This window comes from Stegostoma tigrinum, chromosome 17 (genome assembly GCF_030684315.1).
Source record: "Stegostoma tigrinum isolate sSteTig4 chromosome 17, sSteTig4.hap1, whole genome shotgun sequence".
In the NCBI taxonomy this organism is placed as follows: domain Eukaryota; kingdom Metazoa; phylum Chordata; class Chondrichthyes; order Orectolobiformes; family Stegostomatidae; genus Stegostoma; species Stegostoma tigrinum.
The window spans coordinates 52,167,021-52,183,772 of NC_081370.1; the positions used below are offsets into that span (position 1 = coordinate 52,167,021).

The window sequence follows — 16,752 nt, forward strand, 5'->3', positions numbered from 1 at the left end:
CATTCCGTTCTGTAAAAGGGGTGAAAATAATACATTTTAAGGGTCGTAAACCCAAACAAGTCCCCCGAGTTATCCAGAGCCGAATCGAAGCAATGATCACCGGCGGGTCTTCAACCGAGACGTGTTTATATTTCATTTTGGCAAACTTTCCTAACTCTTGTTAGGAACAATTTCTAGCTGGTCGTTCAATCCAAGAGGCGTGTCCAATTCATTCCTAAACTGAAATCTTGATTAAGACTTGACAATCAAATAAATGAACTCCATACCAGGTTTTATTTCTCATTCTCTTCAACCAATTCTATTCTAAATACTATCATTCACTGTTATGTTTTCAATGCATGACTTAGTATCAGCAGAGAACTGTCCTGCCCAACTGACTAGTGCATTTCATCAACCGTTGTTATTTGCTGTGTTGATACATAGGGGTAGCGATAAGTTCCGAACACATACAGTTAAGTAGAACATTGAAGTATCACCTTTTACCCCTCATCAATGAATTGTTGAGTGTCAGTCATTAATCCCTCAGTATCACTTTTTTTCTCATCTGTCTCCTCTTTGTAAACTTGAAGGTGAGCTTTGACAGTTTTGACATTGTTGATGGTCCATTCAGTAATAGGGTAGAAGATGGATAATCCCCTTATATTTCTTCCTTTCCTCTCCGAGTAATCGCCTGGACATGTGTCGAACATCAGAGACCACGACCAATGTGTCTCTTTGCAGCGCAGGTGCGGGAGTTGGAAGGATCTCGGTGCACGCTGACCAAAAGTGAAACCGGGCAATATTCCTTATCCATCCAGCTCCGGAAGTCATAGACCACACTCGCTAAGGACTCTGAGTAGACTAAATGCTTCCCTGAAGTATGTGTCAGGAGTACCCAGGGCTTTATACCAATGCACAATATTAACATATCCATATCTGGAGATGGTGTGGAATTAATTACACAGGCAAACAGATAGTCAGTTGTAAAACTGTAGTATCTGCTCACGGAGCATCCATACTGAAATATAGGATAAGATTAGGAACTCTGCGGCCTTACTGTGCACATGTGATCGCTGCCGGTGAACGCTAACCCATCCGGTCACTGCCTGTCACTATTACAGTTTGGTCAGTTTCGGTAGAAGGTCATCTTTTTGTGTGTGCATGTGAGTTAGTGTGTGTGTGTGTGTGTGTGTGCGCGCGCGCGCGCGCGTGTGAGTGTGCGTGAGGTGGTTAAGGGATCCGGGGACCCGGCGATCCGGCGGAAAGTAGACTTCATGCAGGTCAGACATGATTGTAACAAATGGCAGGGCAGGCTCGAGGGCTTTATTGACCTGCTGCTTGTACCACTTCCCGCACTATGTCGTAAAATGTAACTAAAACCCTGAAGGAACAAAACTGGCTACAGGGCCCAATCCAAATGTAGGGGGACCGTGTGGTAGCGTTCCCATCTCTGATCCAGGAGGCCTGGGCTCATGTTCCCTACACCAGAGATGCGTGATGACACTTCTGAACAGGTTAATCAGAAATTGTCTACAACGGAGTGCAAGATATCGAGTAGACAACTACCTGATGGCTGGTTGGCAAGCCTACAGAGTCCGAGGCAGCCTGATGACACGGTGAAGCTGAACACTCGGAATCTCAAGAGGTTATTATTCCGAGTAGCAACTCTCGTTTTTTCATTCTATCTACATTATGTATTTCCCCAAAGATCCTCAGCTCGGCAACTAAAGGTCATCACCACACATCACACGAATGCTTCGCTTTCTTTTTCGCAATTCCTCTGTGAATTCGGACTGCAGACCTTGGGAACTGAGTTGCACCCTTGAATCTGACATTGAATCTAACTCAGGAATGAAAATAGGACATCAGCAAGGTCTTTGGTATGAGGTTAAGTAGATTAACTAAATATAGTGATGGAGTGCTGCAAAGCTATGTTGTTAATCCATCGTCACAACAACATCTGGAGATCAACAGAAAGCTGGGGCGAGCACCCCTAACATTCAGTTAAACTATTAGCCCTGTAAAACATTAAACGTGAATCTGGAGACCGCGCGAAAAGAAAATCTTGATAACTTCATTGCCCAGTAGGTCATTGACGATCAACATCCGAATTTGTTACAGCATCGTTCTGTGAACTCTAAGATTCAAGAGCACAAAATATATCTGTTGTTTATTGGAAATTGCTTATAAATTATGTCAACTTGTCGTAAATTCTGAATGGCTGTGATTATCCCTAATGAAGGCTTTTCAAAGACAACACTGTACAAAATATATACAGAGTCTACATGCAAAGATTATTCCCACTCTACTCCTTTACCGTTTTAACATTCAAATTCTGACCTCGGACAAGTCCTTAAAGCATTTTATCGACCTCCAGCGTGCTCGGGAACATACTCATTTTTCATATAGTGTTTCTGTTGTCTGAGCAGACTTGTTCGGATGGTTGGCTGCTCAGCGAACAAAACTATCATGACAACTTCTGGGCAAGCCAAGACATCAACTCTTTCCCAAAAAATCCACCGTGATATAACTCTTATCGTGACACCCGTTACATGCATATGAAAAGTGATCCGGTTCCGTGTATCACTATCGGAAAGGTGCAAGAAATGTAACGCAAAAGACACCGTTTAGAAGAATGTCGAAACGCAATATATTTGGAATGAATTTGCATTTAAAACTCTACTGAGGTCAGGGAAAATCTTCACTGCTGTTGACACTGGCAGCAGTCTTGTTTAAGTGGTAGGCAATGTAATGTTGAACGTGATTGCTAACAAACAACAATGATTTCAGTACCACAGAAACTCAAATCTATCCCGAAATATTAACGACTTATACACGCTAATGAAACAAATGTCTTGAGAAGGACATTTTTAGCTAATATTAGTGCACCTAAATTATCCAGAAACTTCAAAGTAAAATATTGAAACATGTTTTCTATAATCCTGTGATCTGGAGACTACCTGGCCTTTAGCAACGGAAATGAACTTCAAATGACACTAGTGACCATATTCCAAAAGAGATAATCTCCAGGAAATCCTACAGGAGGGTGATCGCCGTTGAAGCCACAGCGCTTATTGCTTGACACTATATGCAATAAAAGTGCGTGCGTGTGTATTCACTGATCAGAATTGCCAGCTTAAAATTATAATCATTTATATTACATACGGACAAGTAGTTCTGTGAAGTCCGTTTTTTTTAACAGTCGTTTAAATAACGGATTCTTGAATGTGAAAATCTCCGATCAGCTCCAAAGCCAAAAGTATTCGATTTTGAATGCAAAAACAAACTCACAGGGAAACGGTTTAATGGTATTAACATTCACGCCAAGAATGTCAGCATTTATTTTCCAGGTGAATATTATCTGCAATGTATTTATTGAATTGATTCTGTTATGGTTTTATTATGAAAGTGCATATTACTTCATTGGACAATCAAACAAACATGTTAAGGATCAGGAGTGTTTCGCCCCCAACCCCACCCCCCGCCCCATCCCCACACACCACCACCACCCACCCACCCAACACACACTCACACAAACACACACATCCATTCACCCTCCCGCACATACACACGAATATAGACGAAATTTAATTTTGCTTTTGAAATTCAACACACTGTGACCTAGAACAAGGTCCCTTCCAGACCACTGCCTATTTTAATAAAGATTTTGTAACCTTCAATTCGTATTTTCAATGAGCTAATTTTGGCCACTCAGAAAGAACAACCCTGCTTGAAGTCTAGGCACAGGCTGTACACTGGAAGTACCGCCAATTCCACACACTATTTCCCGTAAAGAGCGTGTTAGGTAAATAAATAATGATGGGAAAATACTATTCCAGTTTCAAAATACTAACAGTAAAACCAAATAGAAATCGGATAAAATAAGGACTTACAATGTGAATTCCGTCCGGCAGTGTCCTCATTACTTCTAAATATCTTCCTGCTAATATCATTAGGATATTCTGCCCTAGCAGGTAAATTCCATCTTGCGATGCTTAAGAGTGAACGTTCACTAATAATAAAGGGCACATACCATCAGAGCGCAGAACACCTATATGCCAGTTTCCAATATTGATCAGATTAAGCGTACAGTCTTGATTAAAGTTTGTGTAAATAAATCAAGAAGATTCAAGATTTAGTGCTATATTCCAACAACCAAACCGTTTAATCAAAGTTTGTATATTTCATTGCCTCCTAACAACATTTCCAACCTCAAACGTATCACTAACATGTTCTATTCCTGTACCATTGTAATAGCACTTACAGAATCTATAAAATAAACACATTTTCTAGGATTTTTTAAGCTCCGATGACAGCCTGGTATTCAGCTTTGAACATTTAATGAACATAATTTGTGCATCGTCAATGTTGGGCTCAGTTCAGAAGAAATAAACTAAACGATACTTAAATCGTTATCATAGCGCTATTAAAGTAGGGAAATATCTTACAATATTATTTCTTCTAACACCTTCTCTTAGCTGTTCCTAAAGGCTGGTATAATCCAGTTTAATATCTAAGGTTTGTTACATTCAGAGAGAGATACAACCGGAGTAAATGTTTCTACTCTATTTGGCAGCTTGGTCAGCCAGTTCAGCCTTATCTAACTTTGATCTATTCTGAGAAATTTGGCTTTGTTGGGTCATTTTTCTGCTGAAAGCAAATCTGTTTCTCTTTGTTTCTATCTTTCTGTTACCAAATGCAACTTGTTCCATTCCCATTACACTCATGTTGTTATTCAAATGTCGAAAAATAAATTCGTCTCCCAGTCGGTTTGAGAGCTTGCCTGAAGCAGGCAATAGCCAAGGCCATAATCAGCTATGGAATAGATTCAAGAAACTCGAAGAGTGATCACTTTGGGCATATTGTGCTTTTCTTGAAGGGCTGTTTTTATAGTGTGATCTCATAGTTCACATCTCTACGTTTTATAATGTTGATGTCAGCTTTCATATAAAACGAGTCAAGCTCCAACTTAAAGAGAATTTAAGAACCTCATCTTGTAGACAATTTTCCTGATTGGATTGCTGCACAAGGTGTGCAGTGGATTATTCATGTGATGAACATTTCTCCTTGCTCATTCGTTGAAAAGGTCACGGTACACGAAACATGTCTTGAGTGTTCTTTCCAGCCCAACGATGTACACGGAAAGTCTCTTGTCACTTCAAACTCATATTAAAGTATTTTTCCCAACTCATCTATGCAATGTCTGTTCAGTCCTGACCCTCCGAGCTCTTCCTTTTCAAACTGGTTTCGTGTCTGTCAATTGCATCTGTGTTGAAGAAAGATGTGAAAACAAGTTCAAGTAAATTCCGATTCCAAATAACAAGTCAAATCATACCATGACAAATATTGTTTTTATTCACATCCTTCCAAGCTAACTGTGATTCTGCCTGCATCGTTTTCCTAAATGGTTGTTGAGTTTTCTCTAAGTGTGCAGTTTAAGAAATAATAAAAATGCGTTTCTGTAATCGGCGAAGATTTATAGGTGACATAAAAAACAGATGTAATGTGATGATTTTACCTCAGCAAATGTATATTTGCGCAAAGGAATTTGTGATTAAGAGATTGGGTCATGCTGTTTATAATATGATATTCTTTGAAGACAAGAACCTGATCTATGATTCGTTGTATTTTCAGTGGATTTTAGTGCCATTGTCCAAAAAGTATATTGCAAGTTATTGGATAGAATGCTTACAATTTTAACAGAAAGTGTAAATATCGCTTACAGTGATGTGAAGCGAGAATACTTTACGGAAATCGTCAATACTATTCAAAAGAAATAACTAATTCCATCATTTGTAGAGTTTAATAAAGAAACATCAACAAATGCCGTACAAGTGCAACATGAGCGGAGATTATTCGGATCTGGTAGATGTAACAAAAAAGTTATAAGCACTCAAATAAAACTCCCTCGTGCGGAATTTTTCATGTGCGTTGCATTTTTATCCTCCAGTTTGCGAGTGTGAATTTATTGACCAGTAAAATAACCACTAGGATCTTCCGCCGCACTTTAATGATGTGAAAACAATCTGCTAGCCATGCCCCAATCAGTAGATAGTTCACCTAAAATTGATTCACATATTCAAGGAAGGATTTCTGCGACTTTGACAATATTCAATAAAAACCAAAAGAACTATGGCTGCTGTAAATATTTGACAATATTCACTTTGACTCTGCGTTGTTCGCATCAGAGCACAAACACATCTCCTTTTATGGTTAGGTAATTACAAATACATAACGTATATTAGCAAAAACATGGACACACAAGTGATGTTTGCGAGCATCTTGCGAGGAATTTGTTAAAACTGGCGCTTAACACCGAATTATCGTGGGGGGGGGGAATGAAGGAGGAGCAGTTTAAATCGGAACTTTAAAATTAAGTTTAATCGGAACTCAGGGTTATATAGGACACCAAACAAGTTTTGATTTAAATGTGTGGGTAAACTGTCATCCCCGTGTGTTCGGAAGCGAGTTTGAACCGTTTCCTTAAACTGTCCTAATTTCCCAATACTTACTGAGTGCTGTGTGAGCGTGCAGAGATCTGCCAATTATTATATTTGCATTGTTATTGCGTATAGTTTGCAAAAGTTCGATTTAAGAAATGGGGAAATCATGGCTGTATAAGTGGCAAATGTTTCAAAGGGGTGATGCAGTGCATAGTGACCGAGAAACGCGCAGGAGGTGATCGCTGACCAGTAACTGAGGTAGCATTTTGTCGAAATGATTTACCGTCAGTACTGAAACGTGATATTGGCGGGCAACGAAAGTACCTGATATAATGTTAGGTCGAGTAGGATGGCGAGCGGAGCGAAAAAAAAGTTCCGATGTCTCTTTTGGGTTTTTTTGCAAGCCCTATTTTGACCGCAGCCTCGAAATGTCTATTTCTCAGGATAATGTATGCGCTGTTTTCAAGTAAATATCCAGTTCAGAACGTAAGCACTGACGTGCAAACGACGGCTTGTTTTTAACAGAACTAAATGAAATCTCATGTCGTGTTCTCTTATGCGGGCTCTTAACTTTTACCATTGTGCAAGCGATCCTGAAATCCAACTCGGGTCTGCGAAGGACGGACAAAGCCAGTACTCAGTAAGGGCGTTGCAAATCAACTACAGCGTGCCCAATAAATTGGCCCCGGTTGGATTTTAAAGATAAGGACAGATTCATCCCCTAATTACATTACTGTCATGTGTTTAATTGTCTCCCTTTTGAAGTATTTTGCGAGGAGATCTGACCTCCCTATTTATCTGATCTACATATTAATTGAGGGGGAAGAGGTGGGAGACGCTGAGGGTCTGGGATATAGTGAGTTGTTACATCTACAAGCCCCTGCCTCTCACGAAATAACCCACAAAAGGATTCGCGTTGAAGTCAGCTCCCCTTTCTGCGCTGTACGACTCCGTATTGTTCGTCAGCTCTCTTCCTGCCTGACAGCCTTTGAGGACGGCTACACTTCTGTCTATATTACTCGAAACATTTTTATTTAAGGAATGAACGGGGAGACTTGCGTGTCTTATTGCGATATGGCGAGCATGGATTCATTTTATAACTCAGCTCCGCAGGAGCAGCAGTCTCCCTTCCGAACATTTCAGCCGAGTGACAAGTTTGCTCCCAACTTCCTGAACAACAAAGGCCAAAGTTATGTTGAGAAGCCGAGGACCCCCTTCCAGCAGGAATGCGAGCCATTGGACAGCACCATTCAAAACCCCAGCGCCGGCGACAGCATCTTTAACAAATATCTATACATGCAGGGAGCAGGCAGGGCGGCGAAATCTCCGGCTCAGAACAAGATCGAGGAAGCTAACCACAACGGCGCCTTGATTCCCTGTTACGGTGAGTCGCCCTGGGCAAGGGGCTGGAGAGGAAACTCGGTGCCGGGGCTCTGAAAGAGCTGGTGTGCGGTGGGGAGGGAGGGGGAAGGGGTATTTTTCGATTGTGTGGAACTAAAAAGTTATAACTCTGACCTTGCTGCCTGGAAAGCATTAGTTCTGAGCAGTCAAGTCTGCTCTGTTCCCCTTCCCAGCTGGGGGATTTTACTCATGTTTGTTATTTGCCGAGAGAGGGTGTCCTGACTTTGTGTCATTGAATGTATTTGAACCCTTCGTTTATTGTTTGTCTCTCATGTTAAGTACTCTATGCCCTGCCCGGCACCTGTGGCTATTAGAGGCAGTATAATCTGCATTGACACGCAATCCCTTCAATAGGAGCGGAAAACAGCTCCAATGTGTGTGTGAGAGAGAGAGCGAGAGAGAGAGAGACGGGGTGGTGGGGTTTAGTAGCAAGAGCGGCCCCAGCTATCCGAAAAGGACAGGCTATTGTCAGTGTAGACTGGGGCAAGTTGAATTGAAAGACCGTTCAGCACGCAGTCCAAATGCTATCCCCCGGGAGCTCCCCCTAAGGGTGCACCTGTGCTGTCTCCCACTTGGCGCTATCTAGCCGTGCGATTTTCGACCGCGGTCAATAACTCAGAGAAGCCAAGCTGATGAAGAAGCGGCGTCCCGGAGTCGAGAGGTGCCAGGTTACATTAACAGGCCATCCATCATGCGGCTGGGCCTGTAACTGGCCTGTTGGGGAAAGAGAGAGGGAGGGCAAGACAGAAACGCTAACTGTCCTGGCAAAGAGATTTCAGTTTCTCTCCACAAACCCCCACATTTAGGAATAACGAAGCCCTCTCCAAAAAACCCCAGATAGCATGCGCTGATCCATCACAGCATAGGTTTCAAACCAAACTCAAGTAAAACTGAAAGACTTTTGATTGATACCAAAAAGATTAATGTTGTTTTGCATTTGGAACAACTTGCTGTACTGAAGAGTACAGATCAATCTCCCAATAGACTCGATGTCACTTTCCATTGAGTGAGAGCCCAGGCTACAAATACTCTTGTGTTTTTCATTAGGACGCTACGCTTCCATTATTCAGCAGTGAATTCATTCATTCATAGGGTCAGAGAGGTATTCGCGAAACGTTGGAGTGAGGATTCTCCGCGAGAGTTCGAGAACAGTATTCTTTCTCGACCCTATGGGGTTCTGACTCTCCACAGCCAGGACAGCTGTCTATTCACGATCACAATATTTATATCTATCGCTCATTCACAGAAATGTCAGTAATTTTCACGACAGGTGACTATCACAGCGCTTTACGCTGGTTTGAAATGGTTAAGGCTGATCTTATTTTGATATTCGATTCTCTCAAGTGCCAATTCTCCGGAATTTTGCAATTTGAAATAAAACCCCGAAACGACACACCGCAGCCTAATTCCTGTTTTAATGCAATTTTTCCAGTTTCACGAGAGACGATCGCTGTTTTTGTTCAATGCAGAAAAAGTCTGTCCATTTTTGCTGAAAATGAGATGGCACTTTTCCCGTCCCGGATATCCAAGCTTATATGTTACACCATTGTGTTTTCTTGGGGGCGGGGGCGGGGGGTGTTGGTGAGTTGGCGGGGAAGCTAGGGAACCGCTTTTCACTTGGAGGTACCAAAGTCGAAAATTCACACCGAAACCAAGCGGATTTTCCTCAGGGACAAGTGACTGAAAGCCAAGGAGCGCGTTTCTTCAGGAGGGTCTCAAATGAGGAGAGAGGGAAAGACGGCGGCTTTCGGGTGGGGATGGAATTTATGAGATAAGGTTCTCGAGGAATTTCTCACCCCACCTTGCAGTCAAGGGGTGGCGGCAGTGCAGATGAATTCCGAGTGGGAGGAGTGCAGATTCTTTGGAGAGTTAGGGGACAAGATGGGAGGTTCCAGAGATAGGAGAGGGCAAGGTCGTTGGAACTGCTGCTCTGGGGAGGATGGGGAGGGGGTGTCGGGTTGGCGAGTAAGTCTCAGCTGGGATGGGGTGTAGGAGTGTTTGTCCGTGTGGGAGAACTTTGAATGAAGTCCCCGTTGTGGAGGGTGGGAGATGGGAAGGAATCAGCCTGGCTGTTTCAGGGGCTCACGTAAGCATGAGTGTAGGTGCCTATACCAGACTAAGATATAGGTTGTAAAATGAGTCAATGTTAAAAGTTTCGTACTTGAGGGAATAACAGAACGAGTTATAATGCATACTAGCCCCCTGAATTCATCAAAATAACATTCCAAATTTTGCCACGATGTGATTTCGCGCATACATCACAAGAATCAGAATGTTTCTTTCTCATTATATGTGAGCGAGAGGTGGCAGCAAAAGATAAACCCTCATTACTCACACAGCGGAACCACTTCCTTACACATCGCACACATAGCAAATTGTCCTTTGTTACGACCGGGGGGCAGAGTGAATGTGGCATTTTGGGATCCGTTCTGGAAATATTCTCAGCAAACCACAGTTGGTTCACATTGGACCAAAAATCACAAGATCCCAGCTCCACGTCTTAATTTCAAATTAAACCCATTCTTTTTTTGAGATACCAGGCTAAACAATTATGAGTTTACGGACAAGTAAGACTTGACTCCTCGAAACTCGTTTGTGGGGATGACTCGTTTCTTTTTTATTGTTCCAAACTCCAATGGCGCTACCATCTGGGAATAAAAACAGCCGGTTTCATCCAATCCAATTTCGACACCGCAACGTCAAAATTTTCTACAATCCAACAGCTTCAGTCAGGAATATCTTAGAGTGCATACATTGAAGTAAATACTAATCTGGACCGTCACTTGAGTCGTGTTTATATCTTACTGGCTTACATAAAAGTATTCAGCATCAACCGCCTTTCGCTTACACCAGACTGAATTGTTTGTATTTTAGTACTTTCTTAGAATCTCATATCGATTCTATAACCGTTAATGATATAATTAGGTCCACCCCCAATAAAATTGTAGCAAGCCTGCTTTGTTCAAAAAACACTCTACTGCAACAAGATCTGAGGTTTCCTTTGCTGGTACCTGGAAAGAATGTTAACGTTGGCAATGCATCGAAACAGTGATAAACATTCAGGTCCCTTGCGAAATTCAAAGGCGAAATGATTTCTCGGAAACACGCGGTTGGGTGCACTTCGCGATTGGCTGATTGACACAACAACCCCATTTACAGTCACTGAATTCACCAGGTAGCTGGGCCCCACACTCACGTTTCTGTAGAAATTGCAAGGTCCCACCACTCCGACAGCTTGTTCCTGCATGTAACCCATGATTACTTGGCTCAGATCACAATATCTTCACATTCCAAGTTGTACGCTTTTATGATAAAGTTAATCTTCAACTGCGCTGATCAACGAAGGCTGTGTACTCAGGTTATAACGCGCTGAGGATATTCAAGGAGATTGCTTTATTGGGGAAAAAAAAACTTGACACAAGATTGTTAAAATTTTGGTCGTTGTCCCTATTAAATCTTATTACAGGACTGACACGTTACAAGGCGGCTTAATACATTCATGATGGTGCAATGATTCATAGAAGAAAATTGTGTTGGATGAATATCATGCGCACAAGCCAAATTATCTGCACAACATTAAGGGAGGCAGCAAAGCTCTCAATTCATGCATCATTACTTTTCCTAAAAGAGCAACGGCGCTTTCATACCCGAGGTGATGTGTCAAGAATTAAAAACAAGCGCAAGTTCAGAGTCACTGACTGTAGCATGTTTGGATATGGCCAGATACACTGCGCAGGAGGGATCAAATGCCCACTATGGCCTAATGCATTGGCCCTACTGTTCCTCTGATAGCAGTAGGAGACCTCACTGCTTGAGTGAGTCAGCCCATGCTGATTTGGAAACAAGTGGGGCTTTTAAAGCCCACAGTGACCGGCACCCGAGTAATTGACCGAAATAAATACCTGTTGGAAAAACGCTAAACCTCAAAGCAGCCTAATTATCCATGACCAGTTGTTGTCTATTAGCGTCTTCGATAGCAAGTGACCGTTTAAGAGACGCTAATATGATGACAAGTTTGCGACGCTATTAAGGCCGGTAGCCGTGCGCTTTTGTTGCACACTGGTCGTGTCCCTACCTATTTACCAGCAGGCCCGGATTCAGGTCCCACTTATTCCAGAGGTATGTTATCACTTCATGAACAGATTAATTTAAAAAGTAAATGATTCAGAAATACAAATACCAATTCCACCAATTAAGCGAGAATATAATGTTCGTTCCAATCTCTTTTAGAACATTTGAACCGATAAAGGACCCGGGGAATGGACTCTGCTGACTTGACCCTGTCTGGCACATGTAGATGCGCAGAAATATATTTGTTCTAGACTGACCTCTGTCATAGTCACTCATTGCACTAACCATTTGCAGGGAAATATACAACTTGTGGGTATAGTTGCATGGAGGATAAACGCTTCCGAAAGGTGGAAAATCACCGTCTTCTGATGGACAGACATTCGGGAGCTTAACAAGAAAATTATTGAAATAAGCCTCATATGTTTTATGATCCGTTTCTAACCGCAGCTTTGATCAGACCCTGTGGGGAAAATTTAACCCTCTGTTAAAACGCGCAAGTGATCGAAATTCTCCTCGCTCTAGATTTTTATTGGACAAAATGATTGAACTGCGGTAAATTTGGATTTTATTTCTCAGGTTCCAATCAAAGTAACTCGACACGTCTCACTCTAAACAGCAATCAATGAAGGGTCTAGGCCCGAAACGTCAGCTTTTGTGCTCCTGAGATGCTGCTGGGCCTGCTGTGTTCGTCCAGCCTCACACTTTGTTCTCTTGGAAATTTTGTTCTCGCTTTTCCCGATACCACTCCCATCGGGAAACTTAGTCCAACGTTTTTGATTCATGTAAACAAAAGTTCTTTCCGGTATATTTACCCGGGCCTGGCTACATTTAATCATATTTGCTGAATATATATTCCACAAGTAGAATACTGAATCTTCAATAAAATGATACAAACCACAGCAACTGGTGAGGTTATAATGCAGAGAGCAGGTCGTTGTGGACTGCAATGCCAAAGTGACAGCCTTTCTACCCCAGATCACTGCCAAAGGGGAAATCTGTCTGTGATTTGTGCATTGCACTTTGTGAATTGTTTTTAAAAAGAATAGCATCCACTACCCGATATTTCCCAAGTGGTCCCGTACTTGGAAGATAAAAATTTCCCCTTGAATTGGAGTTACATGCTTGAAAACAGATCTAAGACTTATGCTTTAGCTCCTGGGAGAAACCTAAACAAATGGTTTTCTCTGGTCAGACATTTGGGGTGATCACACCTCACAAGATAAGAATCCTACTATTTTGGTTTCCATGAGCATGAGAGTTAGATTGGAACTCCATTTCCAGCAAATATTTCCAGTCATGTCAACACACACCTGAGACACCACTTTGAGAGGTTATGGAGGAAGGGGCTAGAGGGGTATGTGGGCTATCAGTATCAACACCATCAACATTCTGCGGTTTACCATTGACCAAAAACTGAACTGGATTTGCCATATAAATACCATGGCTACAAGTGCAGGTCAGAGACTAGGTACCCACACGTCCTAACTCCTCAAAGCCTGCAAGGTACAAATCACAAATGCAATGGAATGCTTTTCACTTGTGTCAATGAGTGTAGCTCTAACAACACTCAAGAAACTGTACACCATCCAGGACATAGAAACCCACATTATTGGCACATCCACAAATATTACTCCCTCTCATAATGCATAATTGCAGTAGCATGTACCATTTACAAGATGCACTACTGTAATTCATCAAGGCACCTTCTAAACTGAAAATCATAGGTGTCAGATACATGGGAACACTGCCGCTGCAAGTTCCCATCCAAGCCACTCACCATTCTGACTTGGAAATATCTCAGTGTTCCTTCTGGTTCTCTGGGTCAAAGTCCTAGTATTCCCTCCTGAACAGCACTGAGGGTCTACCTACTTCATATGAACTGCAGTGGTTCAAGAAGGCAGATCATCATCACCAGCTTAAGTGGAACTAGAGATGGGCAACAAATGCCAGCAATGCTCATGCCCTATGTATGAATGTAAAAAGATGTGGAGTAAGCAGATAAGCCATGACCTTATTGAATGACGGCGTATGATGGCTGAGTGGCCATTTCCTGCTCCTTATTCTTGTGTTTGCATGTTTACAGGGTGAATACGATGGATGTTTTACTGAGGTGTAACTTAATTCAAAATAACAATTCCTGATCTGTAACTGAAAAGTGAGCCTGATAGACCAGTTATTCTGCTGGTCCACATGTTCATAGACAAGGAAACTGGTTACTGTGGGGATGGGAAATAATTTAAACAATGGGGAACCATCCCACAGTAGTGACTGACAGATGTTGCCTTGAGGCTGGTCTTTAGTGAAATCCTCAATCAATTCCAATTTGTACTCCCAGATTTGAGTTAGTGTGCACACAAAACCATTTCACAAAGACGCAGAAGCAGCACTATAACTGGCCATTGAACCTTTTGGCCTGGATTAATCACACTATCTATCTATTAAATCAGCCATTTAATGAAATTTGCAAAACAAAACGTATGATTTTAAAGTTCCTTGAAAACAGTCTAGTTGTAAAATGAGTCATTGAAAAGCCAAAATAAATCTTTACCCTACATCACATTGAATCAGTACAGTTTTCACATTCAAATGCATCAGTATGACTGTATATTTGGCCTAATATTTAGATTTTTAGATCACATGAGAAGTAGAGAATGTATGTGTAACAAAGAAAGTTAACTGACCCATCTCACAAGCAAAACAAATCTGGCATTTCGAAGTGACTTTGTTTACAAGATCCTAAGTGTAGATTTTATCTTTTAGTTTGCAAGAAGTGTATTTACATCTGCTAAATATTCATTTGTTTAAAAGTTGTGTGGTGGCAAACATCTCTTTATAATCTCTGCCCTTGAAGGAGAATCAGCTGAACACAGTGTTGAGGCTAGATAAATATCTCAATTCTGATCTTTTTAAAATTTTTAGACGTTGGGGAATGGAACTCTCCCTATTTCAGACAGCAGTGTCAGTGATAGTGTCAGAAGCCCTCAGACCAGTTCTGAAACTTAGATATAAAGCAACTTCCCTTCAATCTGCCCCCACTATTGCTCCCTGTTCAGCCCTCTGAAAGTTTTAGCATTGATGCAAATAGTGTGACATTTTTATCTATTAATAACACCGCCACATCCTATAACCTCATTGAGTAATGATTAATGCAATATTTGGAGTACTTCTGTGGTATAAGCACATGTCCATTTAGAATATATTTGGTATTTCCCAACTGTAATGCACAGAAAATATTTACTGCCTGTAAAGAAAATCATCCTTTTAGCACAGCCAGCTTTCAGCTTGTGTACTTGGTTCAAAGCCACATTTGCCACCTAGTTTTTAAGAATCTGAGTGCATCCCTTCTTAAATTGCATTTGGATGCATTTCTGTCACAAATCACCTGCCATTCATTTATGCTATTCATTCAACAGTTAGGTGTTACCAGAAAAATGTACTGAAACCTTTCATAAGTTATACAATGACGTGTAACTACAACATAGACATGTGGGTACCTGGATAATGAGCATGGAAGTTATCTTGCTGGTGACTAGAGTGACATAAGATAACAGTAGGAAATGGTACTTTTTTATTTCATGTTGATAATTTGGTGCTCCATGGAAAAGGGACATACCTTTGGGAAAGTCATATGGAGGTCAAGCAGGCAGTTGACGAATGCACAAATTTCTAAATCTACTTGTTGACTCAGTTCTAGTCAAAAGTGCACTTATCCCTTATTTACTGTATATTGCAATGCTTCAATTTTTTTTATAAAAAGGTCTTCCTTGGACTCAGGGATAGTCTTAGAGAACTGGAAATTGCAAATATTACTCCTTTGTTCAACAAAATGTGTCAGAAGTGATCTCATAACTACAGGTCAGTTAATTTAATATCAGTGGTGGCAAGCTTTTGAAATGATAACTTGAAACAAAGTTAATAGTCACTTTGGCAAATCTGAGTCAATTGAGAAAAACTTGCATGCGTTTGTTAAAGGCTAATTGCATTGACATAACTTGCTTCAGTTCTTCAATGAGGTAACAATGAGAACTGCTGAAGGTATTTACTGTTGATGGGGTGTACATGGACGTGACAAAAAGTATTTGATAAAAAGCCACACGGCAGACTTGTGAGCAAAGTTACAGCTTCCCAAACGGATAGTAGCAACCCAGATAAGAGATTAGCTAAGTGACAACAAGTAGAGAATGGTGGTAAACGGTTGTTTTTCAGACTGATAGAAGGTTTATAAAGGCATTTCTAGGGAGGGTGGTGGGTTTGTGGGGGAGGTGTTTAGCGTTAGGATCCCTATTCTTCTTGATTTACATTAACAACTTAGACATTAATGCATAGGATACTATTTCAAAATTTTTCAATGATCCAAACCTTAGAAGTATTGTGGACAAGGAATGGGATAGTGTAGAACATCAAAAGAACATAAATGAAATGGGCGGGAAAGTGACAGATAAAATTTGATATGGGAAAGTGTGAGGTGATTTATTTCAGTAGGAAGACTATAGAGAGACAAATATACAATAAAGGAAACAACTCTATAGGTGGTGCATGAGCTTAAATCATTGAAACTTTTAGGTCTTGAGAAAGTAGTTAGTAAACCAAACAGCAAACTAAGCTTTATTAATGAGATGGAGTCACACATCATGGAAACAGACCCTCTGGCCCATGCTGACCATGTATCCTAAACTGAACAAGTCCCATTTGCCTATGTTTGGTGCATATCCCTCTAAACCTTTCCTATCTCTGTATCTGTCCAAATGTCTTTCAAATGTTATAATTGTACCTATCTCTGCCACTTGCCGCTGGCAGCTTATTCCACTCAAACAAAAACAAAGTGCTGGAGGAACACAACAGGTCTGGCAGAAGAGTT

At 41.3% G+C, this 16,752-nt stretch overlaps 1 protein-coding gene across 1 annotated transcript in view; it reads left to right on the plus strand.

Annotated features, from left to right (window-relative positions):
• Positions 1–6,616: 6,616 nt before the first annotated feature.
• alx4a (ALX homeobox 4a) overlaps positions 6,617–16,752 on the plus strand; it is a 48,254-nt gene continuing 38,118 nt past the window's right edge. Inside the window, exon 1 of the mRNA XM_048545192.2 lies at positions 6,617–7,806. Within this exon, the coding sequence (XP_048401149.2) occupies positions 7,464–7,806 (343 nt within the window). The 5' untranslated portion in view covers positions 6,617–7,463. The remainder of the gene's footprint in view (positions 7,807–16,752) is intronic.